This window comes from Siniperca chuatsi, linkage group LG1 (assembly GCF_020085105.1).
Source record: "Siniperca chuatsi isolate FFG_IHB_CAS linkage group LG1, ASM2008510v1, whole genome shotgun sequence".
Classification (NCBI taxonomy): Eukaryota; Metazoa; Chordata; class Actinopteri; order Centrarchiformes; family Sinipercidae; genus Siniperca; species Siniperca chuatsi.
The window spans coordinates 13,836,518-13,863,364 of record NC_058042.1 but is presented as its reverse complement, the minus strand read 5'-3'; the positions used below and the strand labels follow the sequence as shown (position 1 = coordinate 13,863,364).

General features: G+C 40.7%; 3 protein-coding genes across 4 annotated transcripts; 2 read left to right on the top strand and 1 right to left on the bottom strand.

Annotated features, from left to right (window-relative positions):
- The first annotated feature begins 53 nt into the window (after nucleotides 1–53).
- pabpn1l (PABPN1 like, cytoplasmic) lies at nucleotides 54–3,701 on the top strand. Its single transcript, XM_044206059.1, has 6 exons — nucleotides 54–323; nucleotides 1,319–1,445; nucleotides 1,956–2,023; nucleotides 2,119–2,225; nucleotides 2,362–2,449; nucleotides 2,982–3,701. The coding sequence occupies exons 1-6, from the start codon at nucleotides 252–254 to the stop codon at nucleotides 3,309–3,311; spliced, it is 792 nt and encodes a 263-aa protein (XP_044061994.1). The 5' UTR covers nucleotides 54–251; the 3' UTR covers nucleotides 3,312–3,701.
- A 31-nt stretch (nucleotides 3,702–3,732) lies between these two features.
- On the bottom strand, nucleotides 3,733–6,523 carry trappc2l (trafficking protein particle complex subunit 2L). 2 transcript variants are annotated; one of them, XM_044206109.1, is made up of 5 exons: nucleotides 5,608–5,704; nucleotides 5,136–5,308; nucleotides 4,613–4,700; nucleotides 3,987–4,066; nucleotides 3,733–3,901 (listed from the first exon to the last, which is right to left on the bottom strand). In XM_044206109.1, exons 1-5 carry the CDS (start codon nucleotides 5,638–5,640, stop codon nucleotides 3,856–3,858), a joined length of 420 nt encoding a protein of 139 aa, XP_044062044.1. In that variant the 5' UTR covers nucleotides 5,641–5,704; the 3' UTR covers nucleotides 3,733–3,855. The 2 variants fall into 2 exon arrangements, with proteins under 2 accessions (XP_044062044.1, XP_044062053.1); XM_044206118.1 differs by lacking the exons at nucleotides 3,987–4,066; nucleotides 4,613–4,700 and adding an exon at nucleotides 6,505–6,523 and having other exon boundaries at nucleotides 5,608–5,698.
- galns (galactosamine (N-acetyl)-6-sulfatase) lies at nucleotides 6,070–26,606 on the top strand. Its single transcript, XM_044205943.1, has 14 exons — nucleotides 6,070–6,274; nucleotides 6,573–6,696; nucleotides 7,547–7,621; nucleotides 7,765–7,867; nucleotides 8,832–8,975; nucleotides 9,707–9,773; nucleotides 11,643–11,770; nucleotides 11,893–12,032; nucleotides 12,191–12,294; nucleotides 15,604–15,746; nucleotides 16,439–16,541; nucleotides 20,278–20,399; nucleotides 24,540–24,657; nucleotides 26,083–26,606. The coding sequence occupies exons 1-14, from the start codon at nucleotides 6,158–6,160 to the stop codon at nucleotides 26,167–26,169; spliced, it is 1,575 nt and encodes a 524-aa protein (XP_044061878.1). The 5' UTR covers nucleotides 6,070–6,157; the 3' UTR covers nucleotides 26,170–26,606.
- The last annotated feature ends 241 nt before the right edge of the window (nucleotides 26,607–26,847 follow it).

The following is a 26,847-nucleotide window of genomic DNA, read 5'->3' as shown; positions in this document are numbered from 1 at the left end:
GGGGAGGCCCCTTGTTGAAGCGCCACTGGGACGAAGACGTCCTCTTCAGCGTCTCTCTCACGTGCGCGCTACTGTCAATCAATCCAGCGCGTCATGAGTCTCATTCACAGGTGATATCTATTAGCTTACCTCATATGCTGTCAGGTGTTGCGTCTGTGGACCATCAAACCTTTTCCTTGCTGTGAGAGATTATTTTGGCGGTTTTGGAAAGCTGCAGTCGGCTTTGCAGATGCCATGTATGAGCAGTGAGCATGGCGGAAAATCATCTGGAGTACGGCTACCTGGAGGGCGAGTGCATCGGGGAGTATTTCGCCGAGGACCCGGTGGGTATCATTGTGTTTGCAGTGAATCAAAAGGGTTCTGTCACATTTGTTCGTACATTGTACGCACGTCAGTAGGGCGAGCAAATGACGATTGTCACGTTGGACAAACAAGCGCAAACATAAGCTACGCTATGTAGTATCGTTATGTCACTGATAAAATGTTAGGTGCAAAGAACGACATCAGTCACATCCCCTACAACAGAGTGACTTGTTCTGCTTGAAGCCAAGCAGGTGCAGTGCATGTCCAGGTTGGAATATAGAGTGGTTCTAAATTGTGGTTCAGGCACTGAAATAACTGATGGTAAAACCCTGTTTCACGTATAGATGTTGTCCTGAAACCTCAGGGCAGCTACATGTGGAGCTGACTTACAGTATATTTGGGCAGAATCAAATGTGACAGATTCAAATTTCCATTCATTTTCCATTCAAAGGTCCATGTCAACATCTTTTGGGAGAATGTGGTTCTTTCACAAGTTATTTACATAGACAATTTTTTGCATAGAAATAAGTAACATGGACATGCTGGACAAGCAGCCCATGCCTTCTGAGTGATTTCATTTTCAGAAACAAACCAATACTTTAAGAAAATCGTTTTGTGTAATTCAGATCAATAAAGACAATATCCAGGCTATCACTTTATATCACAATCAATACACACATGGGGGACAAATTAAAGGAAAAACCTACAGTACATTAAGATGTTGGGCCACCAGAAAAGCTTTAATGCCCCTCGTCATAGACATCTTTTGGAGGGAACACCATTCATCCAAAAGATATTCTCTTACTTGGTGTTTTGATCCAAAATCTCCTATAGGTGTTAAATTGAGTTGAGATCTGGTGACACTAAAGGCCACAGCATTCTCAAACCATTCAGTGACCCCTTATGCCCTGTATGAAAGCATCTTTATCCATTATGTTTCTGCACTAATTCTTTCAGGTTTTTCTGCTTAAGTCCACAGACTTCATGTTCATGTTTCCATGCTTGTGTATCTCAGGAGCTGGCGGCCATCAAGGCCAGGGTTCAGGAGCTGGAGATGGAAGAAGAGACCGAAAGACTGAAGGAGGAGGAGGAAAGGTGTGATGCAGGAGAGATGCAACTTCTGACCAGCAGCCCTCGACCTGGTGAGACAGATCCGCCTCAGGGTTTGTTATTGTGCCACGTTGGTGTACAGCCAAATACTGATTATGCATTTTGGAAGCCTCAACAGCATATTTTTAGCCAGGTGTGTAGCATCGCAGCCTCCAGGCAGGTGAGGGAACCACATCCTTCACCATCTGGCTAACACCTGGGATGCTTCACATGTGCCTCATCACTGCCCAGTGAGACGAAGCAGCGAGCCCCAGAGAACCAGAAGGGTCCTCCTTGCTGCCTGTGGCTATTTTCCGCTTCTGTGCGTCTTCTCATCCCTTTCACCCTCCCCTTCCTCCCTTTTGGTTCCTCCTCAGAACAGAGATGCAATCAGATAGGAGCCAGAGAGATGTATTGTCAAAGATGTTGCAAGAAATAGATATGTTGGTGAAAGTAATCATTGCGTTCATTTCTCCTGGAGTGACCCCCTGTGCAGAAAGTACATTCTTTATATTGCATGTGCAAAATCAGCATATACAATTGTTTTTTTGTTTCCTCCACAGGACCTTTCTACAATATGACTCCTGAGGAGAGGATAGATGCAGACAACAGATCAGTCTATGTAGGAAATGTAAGACTATATCTCTTTTCTTCATACTGAGCATGTTGGGTTTTTTTTTTTTTTCTTCACACTTCTGATATGACACACTGTTGAACAAATCCCAGGTAGACTATGGAGCTACCGCAGATGAGCTGGAGATTCATTTCAACGGCTGTGGTCCTGTCAACCGAGTTACCATCCTATGTGACAGGTTCTCTGGCCATCCCAAGGGGTGGGTTCAACTTGTGCATAGAGTTCATCCTTGTTTTTTTTTCTACCTCACACTGTTTGACCATTGAATACAACTATAAGCATGTTGGCATCAAAGTTTATTTATTGCATTGGTCTTTTCTCTTCCCCTTTCACAGCTTTGCTTACATCGAGTTCTCTGATCGAGACTCCGTGCATAGTGCTATTGGGTTGCATGAGACCTTGTTCAGAGGAAGAGTCCTTAAGGTGAGGAGCATTACACTACATGTTAGTCTTAAAGGAAAACCTTTTGAACTAGTTGGCTACTCGCACCAGTCAGTCAAAATCTTGTGATAGTGCATTGGTTGCATACACAGGTTACAGCACCCTTGGTACTACTAACACTAAATTTTAGGATGGACAGAAATAGTCAGGTATGTGTTTTCATTTGGTCAGGCGAAGGATGATTTATCATTATCCCTCCCGTTGCTTTTGAAAAATACCATTTGGTCCTGTGCACTGCAGATAACCTTACTCACTCACTGTTTGGAAGTAGAAACAAAGAGTCATGTAATTTTGAATTGACTTAATTTTTTAGTAATGTTCCTTTTTTTTTTTTTTTTCCTCGTTTTGAGCTGGTCTCTTAGATGTGAATAAATTGCACTTGTCTTTCTATGCATCAAGACATTTGGGTTTTTCTGTTCGATCACGGCTGAATAGAAATCATGGCATCATTTCTTTAAACGCTAATCAATCATCCTAAACATCACATTAAAAGCCAGTGTTCTTTGGCTTACAGGTAATGCCCAAGAGGACCAATATGCCAGGCATCAGCACCACAGACAGGGGAGGACACCGAGGTGGCCACTCCAGAGGCAGAGGCCGTGGTTACCGTCCACCCCGATACCAGAACAGCTCTCGAGGCAGGTTCCGGTACCAGTCAACCAGGCCACAGCATCAAACACCCCACCCTTACTACGGCGGGCCCTCAGTGGGGAAGAGACAGTGGGGACACATGGACTACCATGAACAGATGCCTAAACGTTACCCATGTCTTCTTCTCATCACCCCACCTTCAGAAGAGTTGGGGGCAGGGTCAAGCGGACCGCACTACCCTCAACAGCGCTAGCACTACCCACAGCATACATACTAAAGTGCGTGACTAGAACTGATTAATTTTAAGGAGTGTTTCCAGGCATTACTGAGTTGAGCACCATGTGAGACAGCCAGAAGGGACAGCAGCGATGACTTTGCATTGCATCCCATCATCAGTCCTTCAAGTAGGTGAGATGTGAAGAATGAAGACTAGGGTCAGAGGTGTTGCATTATAAGCTTATGTTGCTGTAAATGCATGGGACAATCCTCAAATTGTTATGCAGTTTGCGTCTCTTACTGTTTTTTAAAAACGGACGCGAATATATTGTGTTGCTGCCTGCCATGTTACGTATAAATCCTCCCTATGTATAACTTAAGTTCTTTGCTATGTGAATGAATGAATAAATAAAACAATGATCTGGTGCTCCATTTGTAGTAAAATGACACACCTGCAGTGATGTGCAACAATAATTCAGTTTTATTACTTATGAATTTTAATGATCAAGGCAACATGTAAACAAAAAAATAGGATAAGGGGTGTTCTGTACAGTGGAGGCTCAGAAGGAGTGGAAGGGATGTCAGCCAGTTTGCACCATCATTCCAGATACGATGCCATCGAAAGCCCTGGAGAATGATGGGTCATCAATTAAATAAGGAAAATATTGATACAAATCTTTTTGAATATCAAGTGTCACAAGAATAAACTCACTTGGACTGAATGGGGTCCCCAGGACTGTGGAACGGGTTGCACATTACGTCAGTAAAAGAGTTGTGTAATTTTCTGAACATCTGGAATAGAACAAGTTCTGATGTTAAACTTTAAAAAAAAAAAAAAAAAAAAAAAAAAAAAAAAAGTTACAAATGAACAAGCACATCAATTGCATTGTGGGGTCATGTATATGTGCATGCTCAACCTTAATTCAGGTTCCTTGATAATTCTTTATATAAAACATGATCTGTGTGTGTGGTAAGGATTCAGTACTAGGGGCAGGATTACCAAGTTGCCCAGATATCTGCACCGCTCTTAGAACATACAACAATATTGTAGAAGCTTTTCTGGAATTAGCTTACATACATTTTACCATCTAATCATTACGGTGAAACACATTGTGGGAGACTGAGATATCACTTTTCTTTTGGTTCTTAAAATCTAAGCTGAGGCATAGGGCAACAAGTTATAATTCAGCACTTGCATACAAACTGTATAACTAGATCAACATCCTGACAGAACAAAGTTTGTAGATGTGTATTAAATAACACAAATGTAGCTTTTGGAAATTTTTGCTTGTTGGGCTGCATTTGATTATGATTAGATATGCAATAGGATCAACTTACACTTCTAATTTCATTGTCCCGTAATGATGTATTTGACGAGTCCACAACAATGACAAATTTCACCTTGGAGTTGGTTACATACCCATATCTAGTTTACTTGTTAAGGATATTCGGTTTTCCCTGTACTATTACAGTATGTTTACATACTATTTACAGTATGTGCAGGGATTCCTGGTCCACTGACTAAAATTTTTATTTTATTTTATAGCATATATATTAATAAGTGTCATACACTCAACATCCAGACTAAAACCATTCTACGACAACAAGATAAATGCAATGGTCTACGTATCTGGGAATATGGGCATATATAAAGGCAGCATCTTCCTTGATTAATAGAGGTGTGTTCATTTAGTTATGTCCTTCAGATGTAATAACGATGCAATCTTGTTAAAAGGATAATCAACCTTAGATCACAAACCCTGTAAAAGAAAGATGTTCTAATTAAAATATGAGTCAGGCACTTGGAGCACTTGTCTTGTGGGTTTTCCTAACCCTTAACCTTTAAAAAAAACAAGGATACACTTTGTAGTCTTCAGTGGGATAGAGCAGACCCAGGTAGAGCTCTCTCTGGTCCCCCAAAGATTTGCCCACTGCTGAGATCTTCTCCTCCACCACATCCAGAGAGGTGTGCACTGTGTAGTGAAACTTCAGTTCATTTTGAGTGGCCACACTGCGGATATACAGTGGGTAATTCTGGGAAAGGACATAAAAGAGTGCAGACATACAATAACGAACCTGTTAAAAGCACCGCGTCTGAACCACAAAATCTCATCAACGATGTGGCAAATTGTAACAGCAGCCAGCCTAAAATAATGCTAATGTTGTTAGCTATTAACGTTAGCTCTGTTTGGGTATTTCAACCTGCTGGACCTTCTGGTATACAGAGAACGCTGACATTTGCTTAGAGACGATTATAAGAATAAGGAAAATATTTTAACATTAAAAACAGGCTGTAGATAAAACCTGGGACATTTAACAACAGCAAGCATTACCTCTTTTGCGATCACTGCTATGCACACCGCCATATTAGTGTTCCTTCTCTGAGCTGTCAGATGCTGTCACGTGATATGCTGCATTCAGGTGCTGTTAGAAAAGTGGCCCAACAGAAGAGTGCCTGATCTTTATATATTATACACACGTGTGTTTTAGCCGTATTAGGCATATAACTTATTTATATTGTAAGTTTGTACTTTTATTCGGTCAAAGGTATTTTGTTACACGGTCCATTTATTCTTTCTTCGACCTATTTCGAATTCTATGTTGCACGTACAACATTTACAAGTCCCTGAATGCATCAAATATCAATGAATAATTTTACGGTTATTTACAGTTTAATGATTTAATCCTGATATATAATGCTAGTACATTCGTAAGTCAACGAAATAAAAATCGATTAAGCTAAAAAGGAATTCAATGCCTACATTCATTCAAGCAAACACCTCCAAACTCTACTGTGTATGCGCAAGTGTTGCGCTGAAGACCAGCACGAAGGCAAACAAACCACTTCCTCGAAGTTGATGCTCATATGACTACAGCATAGCAATGCGAGTGATGTCTACTTTAACTCTAACACTCTTTTGTGCAGTAATATGTTGTTCCTTGACAGAAAAACCACCAAATGTTTCATCTCCAAACATTATCATCATGCTCATGGATGACGTAAGTTATTTTCTCTTTTTTGCATGTGTCCTTGTTACTTCAGTTCATCAGCAGCACAGTTCTGTTTGAGCAGTGAATGAGTTTGAGAGCTCAAAATATGTTTCTCTGTCCCTTTCATGCTCTCTGTCTTTGTTTTCTGTTTGTGGATTCTTAGGAGTGCCCTCTGAAACTGTACATCTCATTTAACATTGCAGCCTGTGTCCATGCCTGTGCTGGTGTGTGTGTTTTACCTTTCTGGGTGTGAATGTATAGGCAGGACTTGTTAATGAACTCTTCACTCTCTCCCTCTGCTCTTCAGATGGGTTGGGGGGACTTGGGGGTGTTTGGCCAGCCTTCTAGAGAGACCCCCAACCTGGATGCCATGGCTGCTCAGGGTATGCTGCTTCCAAATTTCTACACTGCCAACCCGCTCTGCTCCCCATGTGAGTATGCTGAAAATGTTGTAAATCAGAACCGGAACCAGCAGTTCCTGTTTTGCAAGATGTTAGAATAATTTCTAATTACAGTTGCAGCCTTTTATCTCTACTTGTGTTTTTATTGTCACATCATTAAAATGTTGGAAGGACACCTGATTATTGAAAGTTAATACACTTGACCTACCACAGAACAACACTTGTTATTTGCTAAAATTAAGCTTGCACATTCCCTGATTTAAGTATAACATGCAAAACAGAGTACAATATGTTACAGTAGCCTAATTCTATGCAGGAAAGCAGGGATCGTAACATCACTGTTGTGAGAAGCCTTTAAACTCCAGCTTGGTCTTTTTCATGTTTTTAGGTAACTTAACTGAAGGCATAAAAACCCTGCTGATAAACTTTAGAAATGCCCGATAGTCCAGCTGAAAAGATGTTTTTCTTCAAAAAGAAGAAAAACATGTTGTCACCTGACAGCAGTGATTAGTGTACATAATTGAGTTGAATCACAACATTAATAGAAGTTAATAAATAAACGGTTTTGGTCTAGGTAGTTACAGGAAACAAATTCTCAAAAAGATGAAAGATTTTGATGTACTCATCAAAACTGAGATGCAAGACACAGCAATCCTGGTTTTTATTAACTACGACAATAAAGTACAAGTGCTGAATTTAAGAATTTAACCAAAGTACTTTACGAGTTTGGCAAATTAATTTGTAATCTCCAATGTATGTGACATTGGTGCCGGGAAGAGGACTAGAGCACACTTGACTCTATTTGTTTGCCAGTAAAAAAGCATTTGGAAGACCAACATACAGAAATCCTAATGACTTTTTTCTATCATTTTAACGACAGCCAGAGCTGCACTTCTCACCGGGAGGCTGCCTGTCAGGAACGGTTTCTACACCACTAATGCCCACGCCAGAAACGGTACACTCTCAGTATATCCTTACTCTGCAAATTATCCAGCTGCAAATAATTTCTTGCAGGTTTTCTCATTACTTAGTCTGTAATGTACAGTGTGCAATAAAGTCATGGAAAGTTTTGTACACTAAATTTTGACCTTTTTATAGCATACACACCACAGGAGATAGTGGGAGGAATCTCTAAGGATGAGATTTTGTTACCCCAGATTCTGAAGAAAAAGGGCTACATCAGCAAGATAGTTGGCAAGTGGTGAGCTTTTTATCTTTCTTTAATCCAGGTTTTTAGAGGTTTCTGCAGTTTTAGAGGTTATGCTGATGATGACTGGTGATGGTGGCTGTGGCTCAGGAGGCAGAGCGGGCCAGTTTGATCCCTGACTCCTCCTGTCCACATGCTGAAGTGTCCTTGAGCAAGACACCCAACCGCAAATTGCTTCTGCCTTTTATGTTTGTGAGTGTGTGTGAATGCGTGACTGAGAGGCAAATTGTAAAGCGATTTGCATAAAGCATTATATAAATGCAATCCGGTTTATATAAATGCAATCCATGACTATGAATTAACATTCTGATCCAGTGTGGATCACCACTATCAACATGTCTTTCAATGTTGGTGGGAAAGTAAAGGTAAAATAAATGAATAGAATTTTTTTCTAATTTATATTTATAATTTTTGTATGCATTTTTAAATGATTCCATTAATTATTAATGGACCAATGCATTTGCATGTTTTATTAGCCAATTTATTACAAATCAGGTATACTTTAATGATGGCCATTTTAGACAGTATACAATAATTTTAATTAATAATTTAATTCATTGTTTGAGATAGATAATGTATCACACACAATGTTATCTGCCTTTTGTTTTTGCTCTGTATTAATGCACCAAGAAATGATTACTTATTTAAAAAAATCTTCACAATTTTACCACCAAATACACAATTTTGTTGTGATAGATTATGTACCTGTCGTGAAGTTTCAAGCCTCTGCAAGTTGTTTTACATATTGTACTGAAGTGAATAGAAACCAATGACAGCCTGAAGGTATTAAATGCAATCAAACATCAAAATAAGTATGTTGTGCTTTCGAAAATGGTGTATAGTAGCACCCATATATGTGATTTGTAGTAATGGTCTGAATTTAAATTTGCAAAAATGTTGAATGATGTTTCAGTCACATTGATCTTACAGTCTGGGTGCACTTTGTTTGTGACTACAGGCATCTGGGCCACAGACCACAGTACTTGCCTCTGGAGAATGGTTTTGATGAATGGTTTGGTGCACCAAACTGCCATTTTGGCCCCTACAATAGCAGCATCAAACCCAACATCCCTGTCTACAACAACTCTGAGATGGTTGGCAGGTAGTATCAAACACGAGCACTCAGATATATACACAACAGCAGACAGAAACAGAGGCTGAAAATCTATAAAATCTTCTTTTCCCATGACTCATTGGAATAGTTTGGCTGGCTGCTCCTCTGGATGAGTTGAGTGTCTCCGCTCCTCTTCCTTCTCTGTACCAGCTGTGCTTGTGTATTCCATTTTCCGCCCATTTGTTTTCCCCAAAACAGCCATATGTGTATTCAGGGTCATTGGAACTGGCAGCCGGGCGTGTTTTTCGCTTAGCTGTGGGTTTAATCAGTGCTGCATATCTGGGCCCTGGACAGACAAACACACACACACATAGATACGTATACACATAGACACACACGCCCTCAAGAGACGCCAAGTTGCGTTGGCTCTATGCAGAGACACCTGGAGGAAGTGAAGCATAAGAAAAAGAGATGCCTGTCACTGCTTCTCTGCTCGCCGCGCCATGCTTCAGCAACACCTCATAACAGTTCCCTCTGCTCAGCTCTGCTGAGACATCCCAAATATGTCTTTCACCAAAATCTCCCGCAAACACAGTCCGCAAGAGGGAAATTTGCCTCCATTGTCTTAATGATATTGTCTACAGTATTTTCGGTCAATTTAGAGGCAGATTTAGAGGAGAGGTGGCATGGTGTGACCTCAGCAGGTATTCAGATGAGATGTTGGCTACCTAATAATGAAGGTTTATTTAATGAATTATGTCAACCCACTTGTTTTCCAGATTCTATGAGGAGTTTAAGATTGACAGGAAGACTGGAGAGTCTAACCTCACACAGATCTACTTGCTGGTAAGTTAAGGCTCACCTGTCCTTTCTAAGGCTGTCTCTATCTCAGATGATACAACCCTTTCAGTGGAGCGGAGTATGTCAGGTACACCCAATTTTGTTTCACAGTTTCCTTTGTAAAGCAAATAATAGAATAGAATAGAATGAAATAGAATAGAATTCAGCTTTGTTGTCCACCAGAGGGAAACATTGTTTTTGGCTCACCATAACATAAAAGCACAAAAACATAAATCATCTATTTAACAAATTAAAAGTGCAATTAAAGCTTGATTTTGGCCTTTGATCATCACCCTGCTTTTCACCAGCAAAAGTGGATTGTTGACTTTTGCACACACTCGTCTTGATTATCTGTGCTTCAGTCAGTCCCTCCAATTCTGTTCCTAAAGGGATCAAAAGCAGCCTGCAGAGGCACACTGCATGCTTGAGAGATGTAATATGTCATCACAAGAAGAGGATGGATCTGTCAAGTAGAGCTCTCATATTAGCATGTCTTGTAGGGCTAAACTGGTTTCAGTAGCACAGTTATTAACGTGGCTGATTGTTTGGTAAATTAAACTAAGGCAAAACTTTGAAATACCAGCTTATTTTTCTGGATGTTAAAACTGGTTTTGCCAGCAGCAGAAATACAGAAGTTTGACTCACAGGACATGCATGTGATAGCATTGCAAAAAAAGTAGTAAAATATTTCAGTTCTATATCCAATACTATAAGGTATACACAATGAAGTAATTTTTGCTTAGCACTGTTTTGACAGTTAGTATGTAAAAGTAAATATAATATATTTTGTACTAACTGTAAGGCGTGTCAACTGAGCTGCTGCTTTAAAACAATAAAAGTTGAAAATAGAAAATTTCACATATTGCCTGTAAAGTGCTTCCCCATTTATTAGTCTATAAATGGTGACTTTTCAAAGTAAACTTAATTCTGTATTTTTTTTTCAGATGCCACTTACTTAGGTACACCCAGCTAAAACTAATGCAGTGTAGTACAACAGCCCTGCAACAAATCCATTACAATGTTCCCTTTTTTGTTGAAACTCTTTATACTGAGAGGTGTTGCTAATATTTACTCTACCCTTGTTGATGTTAATGGGGTGGACAAAATGTCAGAAATTCCTCTCAGTATAACGACACAATTCAGCAGCACCACAAACTGCAGCCTGACATGAAGTTGAATCAACACCTCTCTAAAACAGTTAAATCAAAAACTAAAAACAATAACCTTCATGAAGTTTATGTTTACTGCAGGACTGTTGTATGAGACTACATTACTTTTATTTCGGAGTACCTACATTTATCTCATTGTTTATGTAAATATTATCATTTTTAAATCTACGCACACTGAGCATATTGTATATACCGTCATATCCACCTACCTCATGTATATAAAGCAACCTGTTAAATAAATCATATATATTTCAGCACCATTTGCACTCTGCACCATTGCACTAATTGTCTTACTGTTTACAAATGTTACTGTTGTTGTTTTTATACTTAAAAAAATATATAAATATATATATATCTTTGTACATAGTAGCTTAATGTTTGTTTGACTTGTTGAACTTGTCCTTTTAGCTGTATTTATGTCTATTTCTGTGTATGTACTGTACATTGAGAGCAAAGAAAAAACAGTCAAATTCCTTGTATGTGCACACATACCTGGCCAATAAAGCTGATTCTGATTCTGATTTGATTCTGATAAACTGGAGTGTATTACATACTCAAAACATGGTTAGATTTAGTATGTGGTATGCAAGTTAGAAAGAGGTTATTTATTATATACAGCTTGACAGCAGTACTGTGAATGAAGCTGCAGTAAGTGGTTTGACTTCTGCAGTGACAGTGTTGTCACTCACACCTCCCACCTCTACAGGAAGGTCTTGACTTCATACTCCGTCAGACTGAGGCCCAGCGGCCCTTCTTCCTCTACTGGGCAGCCGATGCCACTCACGCCCCTGTCTATGCCTCTAAACGCTTCCTAGGGAAGAGCCAGCGAGGCCGGTACATTATATCCTCCCTTACTGACTCTTTTATTGACACACAATCCAGCAGATGCATAAAGTTATAAATTAATGTATTTCTCATGGGGAATGACTAAAGCTGTGATTGTCTGTGTTCTGTAGGTATGGTGATGCAGTGATGGAGCTAGACTACAGCGTCGGTCAGATCTTGTCATGGCTGCAGACTCTGGGCATAGAAAATAATACCTTTGTCTTCTTCACCTCAGACAACGGAGCTGCTCTAATGTCTGGCCCAAACGAAAGTAGGCACTCAATAGTAAAAGTAGGCAATTCAAATGCACACACACACCCACACACAGTTGGTTCTGTCCTGTGTGTGTGTGTGTGTGTGTGTGTGTGTGTGTTTGTGTGTGAGATTTGACACATAGATTTATGTGTTTTTGTGCTTCTGATTCCTCAGGTGGCAGCAACGGCCCATTCCTCTGCGGGAAGGAGACCACCTTTGAAGGGGGCATGAGGGAGCCTGCCATTGCCTGGTGGCCTGGACACATCAAAGCGGGCGTGGTGAGAATAACCCCTGTGATTTAAAGCTTTTACCAAATAAAGCCTCCAAAAAAATCCAAGACAATCATTCACTCACTCCCTACCATCTTCTCCAGAGACTAGACTATACTCCAGATCCAGAGCCAGTTTTTCTTTTCTTCTAAGCACTGTTGCTCTCTAATGTTCTGCCTATTATCAGGTACTAGGAGCTGAAATGTTCTCTGTAAAGCTGCAGGCGAAGTACAGGACTGTAAAACAGGTTGAGAGTAAAGGAATAATTATTTCACTAATCCTCTCTTTTGAATGATTGTCGCTTTTTGTTTAATTCGTGTATCATTTACCACTTTACATGTGCACACTCTGATCTATTAGCGCCGTAACTTCTATTGAGTGATTGAACTCCAGAAACAGTAAAGATAAACCATGTGATTGCGGCCACGAAGCGTGTGGGCGCTTTTTCCACTGTTGCCTCAAATATCTTTGGGTCGAATTAATGCCCCAAATTCTCTCTATTTCCTCCTTCCTCCTCCCCAATTTAACCCCCCACCCACACTGTGATCCTCTAAGCCTGTGCGTTCTGCAAATGACTTTTAATTGTATTAGGGGCAGCTGTGACACGGGGCTGTGACGCAGAGGGATTTGGTGGAGGAGCGAGCGGAGGCTGCAGTCTGCAGTAAGCCTTGCCCCTGGCTCATCTCACAGGGGTGTGCTGGGGCCTGATAGCACAGCAGAGTAGCGAGGGAGAGGGGGATTGGGAGCGTCTTAAGCGGCTAATCTGTTTGTGTGTTTGCTGAGGTTGGATTGAGCTGTAATGAGGACTTCAGTATCTGAATATGCCAGGCGTTCAGGATAAAGGAACGGAGGGGTTGGGGGGGGTGCGCAAGGAAGAAGTAAAAGAGGTGGCTGGTGTAGAAAGAGAAAAGGAGGAGTGCTAAAGACGCTGGCCATGCCACACTGCCAGGAACGATGCTGTGTTCGCAAAAACTGTGCCACATTATAATTAACCAATGTGTCTGTGTATAAATGTCTGAGTAATTTCTGTTTGATTCTATATGCCTACATATATATGCATGCTTTATATATATGTTAGATTAGTTGTATATGTGACAGATAACTTTCTAGACCAGCAGAAGAGACACAGATGTAAATAACATTACTACCAACGCAGAACATCACAAAACACGTGTGTGTGTGTGTGTGTGTGTGTGTGTGATATTTGCAGCTGTGGCTTGGCTGTGAGAACGAGGGTCAATAGATCCTCCCTGAAGCTCTCTGGGGTTGTGATGACAAAGCTGCTTTGTTGGAGCTACTGTACTCCACAGCTCTGGATTTATTATTCTGTGCTGCTTGGGACGGAGGACAGACTAGGCACAGGGTTGCCCCCTCTCTTATTTGTAGTCTTCTGAACTCTCTGTTGATCTGTGCATGGAAAAGTCCATAAGCTCTTGGAGCAAAATACTGGAGACAACAAACAACCATGCAAGCCTTTGTTAAAAGGGGATTTCAGCAGGTTTATTGCACCGACTGAGCACATATGCATCTTTGCAGCATCAAGAGTTTTTGGGGGACTGGTGATAGAAAGACCTCTTCCGTGTGTATTTCCACAACTCTTTAACAGACAAAAAACCTGTTATCTGTGGATGCATCTGAGTGATGAAACTAATTTAACTGTGAATGTGCAGGAAATTGTTGTCAATTTGTCATTCACTGATATTTAGGAGGATTAAAGGAGGTGTATTGGAATGAAGGAGCATGGTTGGTCTGAAGCAGGTGCAGATTCAGCATTCTGCCAATGCCTCGGTGGGGGGAGGAGGATGATCAGGAGTGGTGGATGTAGGAACAAAGATGGGGAGGTGGGTGGGGTGTCGGCCCAACAATGTTGTTGAGCGTCAAAATCCCTTTTGTTGTGTTTTATCAGGCAGCAGACACACGGGCAGAGTGGCAGAGACGGGGATAGAAGCACTGCCTCCTCAGATAACCAACATCACCACTCACAGCACTAAAAGAAATGTGAGAAAGAGAGAGAAAGAGAATGTGACATTAATAGAGAGTGATGAGTCAGTCAAAAAAAGAAAGAACAAAGGGTGACGAAAGAATTAAGTTCAGTGTAGGCTGCAAAAGAGGGAAGAGCTAATAAAGGAAGGAAATAAAAGATGGCAACTCATGAGATAAATTCCTCTATCAGACCAGTCTGAGTCTGAAAGTTTTGGTTTTTGGTCAAGTTATTACCAACTAAATGTCAGTTTTGCTTCTTCTTGTGTCCTTTTGTCCTGTCTTCTTTAATGGCTTGTGTGTGTCTGTGTGAGGGGGATTTAAAAAAAAAAATAGATAAATGAAGTGACGGACTGAATCTGTTAGTGTTTGTGTGTGTGTGTGTGTGTGTGTGTGTGCGCGAGAAGGAGTGGCTGGATGTGCAGATAGATCATGGAATGCGTTGCAAAGCCTTTTCTGTGGCTAGTTCTGTGGATAGAGAAGAAAAGGGAATTCATTTCAGTGCTTAGGAGCTTGTGTGTGTGTGTGTGTGTGTCTGTGTGTGTGTCTGTGTCTGTATGTGTGCTGGCTGCCGATAGGAGCACAGCGGCACATGGTGGTGCAGCTGCAGAGGCCTGATAGCGCTATCTGATTGTGAGCGTGCCGTCTCCCTCTAAGGCTCGCTCAGGAGAGAATGGAACGGAAGATCAAGGATGACAGCGAAAAAATGGCATTTTATCTGAAAATAGTTCAAAGTTTATAAATAAAATAAAGCTTTTCACTGGGACTGGGAGAAGGAGATAAAACACCAGCTCGCTCCAGCTCCAGCCGCCTGCTTGCCCGGGCCTTGTCCTCTCCCTACTTCCTCTCCTCTTCTTCTTCGCTCCTTCTTCCCCCCCAAAAAAAACTAATTTAGAAAAAGAGGCATTTTGGAGGTTTTTATAATAAACCTGCAAGCAGAGATTAGAGAGGAGACTGAAGAAATGCACCTCATTCCTACATGTGTACACACAACCACACATACAAACATCCTATCATGACTATGCATTGTTACCTTATGTTCATAGTCATGAAGAAAATCCAGCAAGAGCAAGCTTGTGGTATTCCTGGAGCATAAAACACTTCATTCTGGATTTGTGAACTGAATGTGTGTGTGTGTGTGTGTGTGTATTGCTAGTTGTATACACCTACCAAGGACAAATGAGGACCATTTTGAGTTTTAGTCCTTGAGAGGACACTTGGCCAGTCCTCATTTCTTTTTCTTCACTTTTTTCCAATCCTAACTCACAGGTTGTGTGAAGTGGCTTCTCATACTGCAGATAGTGATATTGTATTTTAAATTTCTTGGTCCTTTCACAGGTGAGTTTCCAGTTGGCCAATGTGATGGACCTGTTCACCACCAGTCTGGCTCTGGCCGGCATCAGCCCTCCTGATGACAGAACTCTTGATGGACTGGACCTGACACCAATCCTGCTAAACCGCTCACACACACTCCAAAACAGGTGAGTACACGCACTAGCTGTTATCAGGATTTTACCAGCTGGCTAGACATTTGTGATGTTTGTGGCTATTACTTTAGGACCAAGATCCCCTTAATTTTCAGAATGTGTTTTATGTTCATGATCACATCCCTGAGTGGGGAGAGCAGTGTTAGATTCATCATTCAAGAGGTAAACAAGTCAGCATTTTTAGCCATGCCCAATTCTTTGATTTATGACCAAATACCTGCAAAACTAATGATGTTCCCTTCAATCTCAGCTGTACTTTGTATTTAGTGCTAATTAGCAAATGCTAGCATGCTAACACGCTACACTAAGATGATGAACATGGTAAACATTAAACCTGCTAAACATTAGTATGTTGTTGTCACATTGTCATTGTGAGCATGTTAGCATGCTGACATTAGCATTTAGCTCAAAACACTCAGCCCCACAGAGCTGCCAGTATGGCTGTAGACTCTTTATCTTGCAAGTGAGGAGAATTAAATTTTTTTGATGATTTCAGTGATTTTTAGGGAGTTAGAAAGTTCATGTTCCTTCACTGGCTGTTGAAAAAATGTTGAGAATGGGTAGAAAACAGTGAGAGTGTAAGAATACCAAGAAAAAAGATAATAGAGGAGTGCCTAATTTGGCGCAAATTCACCTGTGAAGAAAGAAATCTGAGCATTGTTTCTCCCTCTTCTCATCCTCAACAGGTCAATCTTCTATTACCGTGGGAATGAGCTGATGGCTGTGAGGTTTGGACAATACAAGGCACACTACTGGACCTGGAGCAACTCATGGGAGGAGTTTAAAAACGTTAAGACTCCCTTTTAACACACCAACTCTCTCACATCTCTGTTTCCTCACTTCTTGATTTGCACTGCCACATCCTGCCTCTTTGTCTCTCCTAATCTTACTCAAACACACAAACACTTTCACTGTTGGTGTTATCGTGAAAATGGCTCATCAGTTGACTGCTGTGTACATCAGAGCGTAATGAATATTAATGAAGAGCCCCCACATCGGTGAACTTACATCATTCATCAAGTAGTTGACTTGTTTGTTCTAACTCCAGTGGAGATTTTCTTCCTCTCCATTTACATACCGACATTGCCTGCTGTAGACTTGTTCTTTTGGCATCACAGAGCTCAAAAGGAAGAAAGAAAGGCAGATGGCAGCAGTATCTTTCGGCCGTAATTACAGCAACTCGGTTCTGATTAAATATATCAGGAGAAATGTGAAATTTGACACTTGAGAAGCAGAATAGTGTGGTCCTTCTTTCTTTCTCTCCTCTGTCCATAAAAACATGTCCTCCTGTTCTCCCTCCATGGCTCTGCTTTTCCTGTGATCCAGTTTGTTTTATGCCCCATCGGTCACTTAAATTGCTCTCTCCTTTAGGGCCGCTGAATCAATAGCAGCCTCCTTTATCAACTCATGTGAACTGAAGTGGAACTTCACAAATAATGGCGTTTGATTGCCTGTGAGTTGCCTATCGATTGGTGTGTGTGTGTGTGTGTATGTGTGTGTGTGTGTGTACATGAGAAAGAGAGAAAGGACGTGAGAAAACATGCACATGTATGTTCGGTTCTCCATATAGATGTGCATCTCTGTCTGTGTGTTTTATGGAGCGACTGTTGAGCTCCTACAAGGGAACGTTCAGTTCCCAATGTTCCTCATGTGATAATGGTTGAATTCCTAAACTGTCCACCTCATGTAACCCATAGCATATTTTATGAACATGAAAAATGTAACAAACTCACTTGTACACTCATGTTGAGCTGTTTCACACAGTCAGACTATGCACGAAATGTTTTGAAAATTACTTTTAGAAGGAAAATATGTTTCAAGGTCCTTGTTTAGGCCTTCTGTGGTAGGAATAACATGGATTAATGATCATTTCAAAATTATCCTGACCCTTAAAATCCCTTTACAGGCTTTAGTTTAAGCTGTCTTGCAACAGAAAACCCCAATAAAACCTAAAAATCACGTTTTCCTGCTGGCTCTTCAGCTTTGGTAATACTTTAATATATAATCTGGCTTTCTTGGCCCATGGTGAAAAATAAACAAGGGAAGATGTGTGTCTGTGAAGAAGAACGAAATTACAGGTTAATAGCTGGGAGATGTATTGCTCTGTCCTGGCTGTGTTCATGCAGCTCAGCCATGAGGAAAATGAGAAATTTCAAAGGCTTAAATGGCTCTCATCAAACTCTCTTGAGGCAGTGTAGTGATGTTAATATTGCGAAATATAGTTTGTCATGACTGTGGCTCCTTTGTATCTGGATTGCTGAGTAACCTATGCTACAGTAAGGGCTCTATGGCAGCTGTAATAGCTTTTTTTAACCTTGTTGAATACTTCATAAGGTGATGAATGAAAACTGAAAAATGTTTCCCTGACACCTGTTAGTCCTACACTGGTTACTTCTTTCATCAATTTCTGTATCATTTCTGTTGCAGAAATTGACAAGCGCTAGACTGTGCAGTAGCTCCTGTTCTAGATTCTTGAGCTAGATTGAAACTCAATTAACATTAATGCTGCTAAACAACACCTAGTTCATTGCCTTTATGACAAAAAGCAAGAACATACATTACAGCAGTGTGCAGCACATAGACCTTCTGGAACCAATCAATGTTTAGTAAATAGTCCATAGATCAACTGAAATGTTTACATGTCTATAGAATATGTCATAGAAAGTAGAAAATACATATGTTTACAGTATATATTGTTTTAAATTTTCAGCCACAATCTACATAAAGTGTGCTCCCTCCAAAGCATACTTTTCCCCCTTTGGATCAAAATAGACACCAAATATTTCACTTTCCAAAACCCATCCTGCCACCCTGGACGCTCCTGCACTTTATCTTGTAATAGCGACTGCTCTGTTCCAGTTTGAAAGCAGCCTAGTTGTATCCATAGCATTAATGTCAGGGGAGATATGGGGTTCTTGCTGTTATGTCTTGGGTACAAGAGACACAGTCAGGGAGATACACACAGCAGGCCTTTCTTGCTGCTTCTCTGGGATGAGTTTTTTTTTTTATTCTTTTCTGCATTTTTAAGCTGTTGGCTTCAAAAGACAGAACAAGTCTGGATGAGAGGAGGCTCTGCAGGGTGGGGGGTATCTATCCTTCTCACTCTCTCTCTTTTTCTCTCTCTTCTATATGTATTTTAAGGTGAGCATTGAGCGATCTCAGAGGGGGGCAGCAACAGTGCCTTACAGATGAATGCTTTCTCAATATTAGTTGTGCTCATCAAAAGTGTGTGTGTGTGTGTGTGTGTGTGTGTGTGTGTGGTGAAGAAGGGGGCAGATCTCCAGGGGGTTTTGGAGGAGTGAGTGTGACTCAATCAGGCTGCTATCACTGCCAGGATCATGAAAATGGAGTCACGGAGCAGGAGCAAAGGCGCGGAGAGATGAAGGGGAAGAAAAGTCCTCTATTTTGCCAGTGACTCAAACCCCTTTATGATGTACCAACAATAGCTGCATAAATAACACAACAGACTTGAAGACAATATGAATATAGGCAATTGCACAAACGGCTCTATAACTTCTCTCTCTACAGTGAGATTAAGCATTGAGCTCAGAGTAGCAGGTGGATGCAAGCCTAAATCTGAACACCCAGATCTCTTTGAGTTCAGTACAGTTTTTTAAGAGAGTCCTTGTGTACACATGTTTCAACTAAAACATTTAACAGAATCAAATATAGACAATTTAAAATGACCAAATTGGACATACACCATGGCAAAAAACTGGAAGTTAAAGAAAAGTCATTACAGAGAGCAAAATATCAATAATTATTGAGAAAATGGGATATAAGGATCTTATTTGTTTTGTTTTTATTTCTTAAGTTTTACTTATTTGGTGCATAAAGTGTAAAAGCAAATATAATATTTTTTTCTTACCTGTGGGACTGACTTCAAATATATTGTTAGGTTGCCTTGTAAAGAAAGGCTGATATTGATACTTACTTTATTAGAGCTTTGTAGTCAAAACAGGGCCGTTCTGCTCTTTCCTATGTGGGTTGCAGTCTTATTCCAGCATACATACAGAAGACGGGGCCACAGGACTCGGGCTGAGTGGTGAAATGTTCTCAGTGGTTTAAAAATAAATAAATGAATGTAAAATAACATCAGATACTTGGAGAGAGAGAAAATCTTTCTGATCTGAAGGGTTCATTCATTCCTCCTCAAATGTCAGATTTTACTCTCTTTCTGAGTCTGTTTATAACTGTTGCCTTCAAAAGACAGTAATACCGTTTTATCTGTCACTAATCTAATCCTTAATATACTTGAGTTACATTATTGTACATATACAAAGTTCTTAAACATCTTCATTGTGCAATCGAGGCAAAGTCATTAATGTGATGAAGACACCTAACTGGCTGTCGGATTAGAAGTATGCTTGATTAAAATTCATCTGGTAGCCCTCAACATTTCTGCCTCCTTTTAATACCAGAATTATTAGCCAATCTTGAGATTTGCTGCAAATGAAGAACATTAACATCAATATGTAGCTGTTTTAGTAAAGGTTTGTGTCTTTTTGTGTGTTTTCTCTTGCAGGGTATCAACTTTTGTCCAGGTCAAGAGGTCCCAGGTGTGACTACTCACGACCAGAAAGAGCACACAATGCAGCCAATCATTTTCCACCTGGGACGGGATCCTGGGGAAAAGTCCCCTATCAGGTTAGTTCCCTGAAAACTTAAACTCTGCTTACAGCTGATTTCCAGAGGGGAGGCGAGGGGAAAAAAATGAAAGAGAGAGGAGTCGACCAGGAACAAATGACGAGATGTTGGAAAATGAACGGGAGAGGGGTGAGAATAGGAAGGCAGTTTGCCTGTTGGTAGTACAGAATGTGTATGAGATCATTGCTGATTCAGTGGCATGAAAAAGAAGGCAGTGGATTGATCCGCTCAGCCAGAGTGCGCCTGATTACACCCTTCTCTTTGTGATTGCAAACAGCTCCTTAAAGATCACTATCAGGCCCTCAACCCTCCAGTGCACCGCTGCAGGTTAAAATTGCGTGATAAATTGTTCAGGTCTAAATTGAGAGCGAGTGCTGTTTAATGGAGTTTTGTGTGTCTCTGCCTCAGCCCAGAGGAGAGTTAAAAATCGCCAAGAGGATATAGTGACGCCAGAGGACACAGATAGCCAAGGCTGAACTAAGACTATTATTAAATAAGGGTCCAAAGATAGATGAGCATCGTCTTTTACCGTGTACTGTCAATATAGAGTATTTATGTGATCTTTCAGATCTTTCAAAAAATGACTCAAAGCTGACACTGTGACTAATACATTAAGATAATCTCAAAATCGCTTTCATGAGAGAATATTGCTTTTGTGCACAGTGTTCGCTTTGGCTCCCTCCTGCCATAAAACCTCCTTGATTGACCTTTCTTTTCTGCCTTCTGCAACTCTGCCTCTCATATTTTGCTCTGGTCTTATCTCCTCTTTGCCTCCTGCTCGAACTCCTTTCAGTTCTGAAGTGAGATTGGATGATAAAACATTAATGTTGTTTTTCAATTGCCCTCCTTTTAGCCTTGCTATTCACTTGGAAGAATAAAAAAAGCAAAAATCAATCAATATGCAGCCATGTGTTGTACTGAGTGCTAGTTGTGCACAAACATCCGAACCAAAATGCACACTCATTTTTCAGTGGGGTCACTGAGTTCATCTACAAGGTCAAACCCCCACCACCACCACCACCACACACACGCCTAGCTGCATGACCTCTTCACTGCTCATGTGTTGTTCTTCTTCTATCTTCTCTAATCTGCACTATTCAGTCCCCTTCCTCTCCAAACTTTTGTCTTACCTTTTCCCTTGTTACATTTCTCTGTCCACCTACTGCTATGCACCTCAGCTCACTTCTCAAAACTCAGCTGCTGTCCCTCTGCATCCACTGGGACCGTTCTCCTTCATCCTAGTTAAGTGTGTGTGTGTGTGTGTGTGTGTGTGTGTGTGTGTGTGTGTGTGTGTGTGTGTGTGTGTGTGTGTGTGTGTGTGTACACGTGTATGTGTGCATTTTGTCCGTGTGCTCCTCGGTCCCCCAGCTGGACTGGCTGCCTAACCATCATTAATCTCTGTCTGCACCTAAAGAGCCACTTAAGATGATGTAGGGCCTGTCTGCACACATACCTTCACTACTGTCGCAGCCTGTGATATAGCAAAGAGCACACACACAATCCCCAGTCACCCAGGAAGTGTAGATTATAATTCTGCAATCTAGAAGAGAATTTTAGAACAAAAATATAGTAGTTTTTAGTTTCTAGTTGTCTTATAACTGATTACAAACAGAGGAATACCATTATTTCAGGCAAAATTGATTGGAGTTGGAGGATGACAAGGCCTGTGTTGGTGGTCCATCTGTCCAGGATGAAACACAGACCCAACCAGGTCTGCATCCACCTAACTCAGTGAGTTTGCGTCCTCATTGGATTTGTTCAAAGCCTTATGCTGCCTTCCACTTCGCTCCATCTCTGTGACATAAGGCCCTGAGGTTAACACATCCTACTTTCTCACCACCTATACCTCAGCTCTGGTCCTCTGAGCCTTGGTCATCCAGAGTATAGTCCCAGCCCTAACACTGCAGGCAGCCATGCACAGTCTGGCCTCATCTGCTGCCTGCCGCCAAGCTCTTGTGTCCCCAATCAATAGTCCTTACTGAAGTGCTCAATTTCCACCGCGGTGGAGAAGATGGTGGAGGGGAGGCGTAGGCAGGACAGATGTATTTGATTGTCTCCTCAATTCCCCCACCTTCTGCTACTGCGTGGTTGTTTGTGTGTGTGTGTGTGTGTGTGTGTGTGTGTGTGTGTGTGTGTGTGTGTGCGTGTGTGTGTATGTGTGTGTGTTCCAGCTAGTGTTATGAATCAGTAATCAGAGTGGTGACACACCTGAGCAATGCCCCCATCCCCCTTGGGTGCCATACATTATAAATCAAAAGACTACATTTGCATACAGCCTGCTTATTATTCCAGAATTTGCCTCCACACCAGTAGGCTAAGGGTTATAATCATGATAATGAGCTGTGCTGACTGTGGGCTTTTTATTATTTGTTTGCAGAGGGGGCATAAACAAATGATATTATTAGTTTTTGATTTAGAGGTCTGCACTGTAAGATTTTCAGTGCATAGACAAAACAATAGAAAACTTTCCCAGTACATGGCATGCTTTGCTTGCAGACTTGTATGGAGAAACTGAATACTTATAGCAGTCAGATAAATCTCCCTTACATTTATTTCTATTAAGTTGCTTCATCACTTATCACAAAATGAATCGCAACAAGGAGTAGCAGGCACAGATAGGAGGGGAATGAAATATCCCTCTTGCTGATCGAGATCGGCGAAAGCAGAACTTGCTGCAGCAATTTAATCTGTATGTCTGATTTTTTTTTACCAAGGGGAGTAATCCGGTTTTTCCCTATCAGCTAGGGTCACAATGCGTAGATTGTTAGCTTATGACAAATGTGGCACACCAGGAGAGAGACTAATTGCACTACCAGTCGAGTAATTGTAGGGGAAAGTAAAGACTGAGAGTATCAAGGAAAGGAGCAGGTGTTGGCTGATGGAGGAAGCCTTGCTGCCCTGTGGGAGATCTAAGAGGGAGGGTAGGTGTGAGCTGGACAGGGCCTGGGGTTATTACTCTAATTGACACTTCACCTCACACACATGCACATGTTCCCCAGGGGCCAATCAGAGGGTTGGGTTTGCAGTGGAGGGAGGATGGAAGGCTGGCACAGGTGCTGCCGGCGAGTGTATCAGGGGTGTAATTGCACTGCTGATATTTGTCTGTCCGTGTGTCACGCCACCAGACGCCCACTCCCCCCAATACACACACACACACACACACACACACACACACACACTGCCCATTAACCCTACAGGTCCTATTGAGAACAGCGTTCCTTTGAAAGCCTTCAGGGCCCCTGTGTTTTACACACTGAATATAATAATGCACAGAGGTGCTCAGGCTCACTGGTGTCCAACAGCAGTAATTGAGAGACAGGGGATGGAATAGGGGTTACATAGTTCACCCTGCTGAGTGCGCTTTCCCAAAGGGTGCCCAAGTGGACAGCCAGTGTGAGTGTGTGTGTGTGTGTGTGTGTGTGTGTTTATGTTTTTGTTGTTGAAAGCTACAGCATGTCCCCACTCTGATATAATGAGTAAAGCTTGGACTTGATACATGTGCGCAAAGCATTCACTGCACAAATACACAGAGTGTACGTGTGTGTTCATATGTGTGGTTGTATGTTAGGCTTTTGAATTCAAAGTAAAACAATTGAAACAAATGGACCAAACATATTCAGAACCAAAACGGACTGTGTGCATTTGTGTCAGTGTGGGAATGCACTATGAATTAATATATAGGGAAACAACAACTGGATATGCGTGCGACCAGCAGATCGATTCAAACTCATTCAGTCACTTTGTTGTTTTTTAAGCCATTGTTTTACTTGTTTATTAAAAACTTTAAATTCTGATTGTTTTTAATTCAGGTGGTAAAGTATTCTGTGTTTGTGAGCCTTTCACTGACTATTGACTAATTGACTATTTTAGAAATTGATTAATCATTTCAGTAATTTTTCAAGCAAAAATACCCATTGGCTGCCTGTCTATGTATCATTCTATATTGAATATATTTGGGTTTTGGACTTTTGGTAAGACAAAACAAGACATCTGAAGACATCTTAGGCTCAGGGAAAATGTGATGAATATTTTTTCACATTTTTTTGACATTAGTCCAAAAGAAATAAATCAGCAGATAATAGATAATGAAACTAAATGTTAGTTGCAGCCTTAGTGACCATGTGTATTGTGTTTTCGCAGTGTTTTGAATAAGGAGTACCAGGATGTGCTGAGCAGGATCTCTCCGGTTGTGGAGCAGCATAAGAAGACTCTGGTGCCTGGTATTCCCCAACTCAACATGTGTGATGTGGCTGTGATGGTGAGATTTACATAACCTAAATAAATATATCTCTTACTTTCATGATGCACTTTATTGTAATTGCAAAACAAAATGATTATGTTGTGAAAACAGGCTTTGTTCTGTGTAGCATCTGACTCTTTTCCCACTATATCCAGAGGCAGTGGAACAAAGCCAAATAGCCGGTTCAGTTTTCACAGCAGATACTGTATGTTTCTTTTTGGCCAGCAGCCCTCATAGCCAGGCGTTTTTGCAATTTATCTCTCTGTTCTCTCCGTCACACTTGTACATCAGTTAAATTAATACATACGAGAAATTGATAAAGCCTTTATGAAAATATTTAAATCAATAAAAGTCTCTGAATAGAGATATTTTCTCAGTTGCTATCTGTTTTCAGTCTGCATAAAGCCGGCAGACTATTAATATTCCACTTCAACAGATTTTGCTTGTATTTTTATATTTGTCTATCACTGTTATTAACTCACACCAAAATGAATATCATGTTATCACCTTAATCTGGACCTTTCCTCCTTGGTTGTGTGTGTGTGTGTGTGTGTGTGTGTGTGTGTGTGTGTGTGTGTGTGTGTGTGTGTGTGTGTTGTTGTTCTTTTGAGGGGGAAAAGAAAAATCTCTTTTAGGATTATTTAAAGGGGCCAAATTGAGCAATGGCTTTGTCATCTCAAGCACCAGAAATTGTGAACTACACTGCTGTGGATTCATTTGTGGCATAGCACTGCCCCCTCGTGGTGCAGAAAATAAACACAATTTTAAGTAGGTTTAGAATGAATCATGTTTGCTGCGCTATCCTGTTATATAATATCCTATCCTGTGTCATGCTAATATGGATCCACTGATCCATTTTTATATCTTGTATCTCAACCAAGCCATTATCTGTTGGTGCCATTATTCACATATTTGTGGGTGAAGAAAATGCAGTTTTGTGAACACTTTCCATTGTTGTCTGTGATAGAGGCGATTTTGAATATTGCATTATTTGAATTCCAGTGCCTTTTCATTCCTGTTTTTCATTTAGAAGAAACTAAAATTTGACAAGGTTAACATTAAACATTAAAATACATACTCAAAACAACTGTGCAGTGTGAAACCTAGTCTGTAATATTGCCACTCAGTGATGAACTGATCCCAAACATGTATACTTAAGTTATTGTTCTAATAAAACAAACATTTTCTTGTGATAAATCTTAAACATGAAGGGACAGGATACACGTTATTGCTAAGCCAGAGGAAAAGACTTAGAAAAGAACCAGACATAAAGAACACTGGACAGGAAACTGGTCACCTAATAGCCTAAGAGGCTCATGGCACAGGACAGGACACAAAACAGCTTAACTCTTACAAGATAGTTTTAAATCTTCCTGTAAACAAATAATATCTTTGATAACTTCATATTCCTGTGCTTACTGTGATGGCCACCGTTTTTTACAGAATTGGGCCCCAGCAGGCTGTGAGAAGTTAGGAAAGTGTCTCAAAGTGCCCAAGTCTGAGCCCTGGAAGTGCGACTGGCCACATTGAGAGTAAAACTACTGAACCAGACACAAGGATGAGGAAGCAAAACCTGAAGATGTGCCTTTCTACAGAAAAACAAACAACCTCATCATTTAAAAGGATATGTTTTTGAATTCTTTGTAAAATGGCTTATGTACAATGTACAAAGAGCAGGACATGATGTAAAACCAAGGGAGTTATGTTAGTATAACAACATTACATTATTTATGCATATAGCTTTTACAGCTCTGATTTTAACTTCTACCTGTTCTGGAAAAACATCAAGGGTCAGTGGGCTCATTTTAGTTATGTATAGAGCAGATAGGGAAATGTATTTATTCTGATCATGCCTAAAGTAATTAAGTTTACCATGTTGGCTTATTGGATTAATTCTGTATCTTTTGTATGCATACTGCAAAATGTGGTTTTAATAAAAAGGTGATTTTTATTACATTGTATCATGACAGATAGATCTGCTACATTCATGCATTGTGTGCACACACATACACATGGCAAAATATAGTGTTACTGACAAATTTACTGTAGTTCTGCTAAAATACCTGGCAGTCAACATGCAATTTTACTATCGGTTGAATGAGTAAGCACTAAAACCTCTAAAAATGTATTGTTGTCCAACACATAATGACATTGTTGCAGATGATTTATTCATCATGATGTAATAAATAGGCTAACATTATCTTAAAC

What these genes read in the sequence shown, in the direction of transcription:
- galns (XM_044205943.1), top strand. Translation starts at nt 6,158, where the DNA reads ATGCGAGTGATGTCTACTTTAACTCTAACACTCTTTTGTGCAGTAATA. An exon ending in GGGAAGAGCCAGCGAGGCCG is followed by an intron (nt 11,771 to 11,892) that starts GTACATTATATC and finishes TGTGTTCTGTAG; the next exon opens with GTATGGTGATGCAGTGATGG. An exon ending in CATGGGAGGAGTTTAAAAAC is followed by an intron (nt 16,542 to 20,277) that starts GTTAAGACTCCC and finishes TTTCTCTTGCAG; the next exon opens with GGTATCAACTTTTGTCCAGG.
- trappc2l (XM_044206109.1), bottom strand. Translation starts at nt 5,640, where the DNA reads ATGGCGGTGTGCATAGCAGTGATCGCAAAAGAG. An exon ending in CCCACTGAAGACTACAAAGT is followed by an intron (nt 4,701 to 5,135) that starts GTATCCTTGTTT and finishes CAAGTAAACTAG; the next exon opens with ATATGGGTATGTAACCAACT. An exon ending in GGGGACCCCATTCAGTCCAA is followed by an intron (nt 3,902 to 3,986) that starts GTGAGTTTATTC and finishes ATCATTCTCCAG; the next exon opens with GGCTTTCGATGGCATCGTAT.
- pabpn1l (XM_044206059.1), top strand. Translation starts at nt 252, where the DNA reads ATGGCGGAAAATCATCTGGAGTACGGCTACCTGGAGGGCGAGTGCATC. An exon ending in GACCAGCAGCCCTCGACCTG is followed by an intron (nt 1,446 to 1,955) that starts GTGAGACAGATC and finishes TTTCCTCCACAG; the next exon opens with GACCTTTCTACAATATGACT. An exon ending in TTCTCTGGCCATCCCAAGGG is followed by an intron (nt 2,226 to 2,361) that starts GTGGGTTCAACT and finishes CCCCTTTCACAG; the next exon opens with CTTTGCTTACATCGAGTTCT.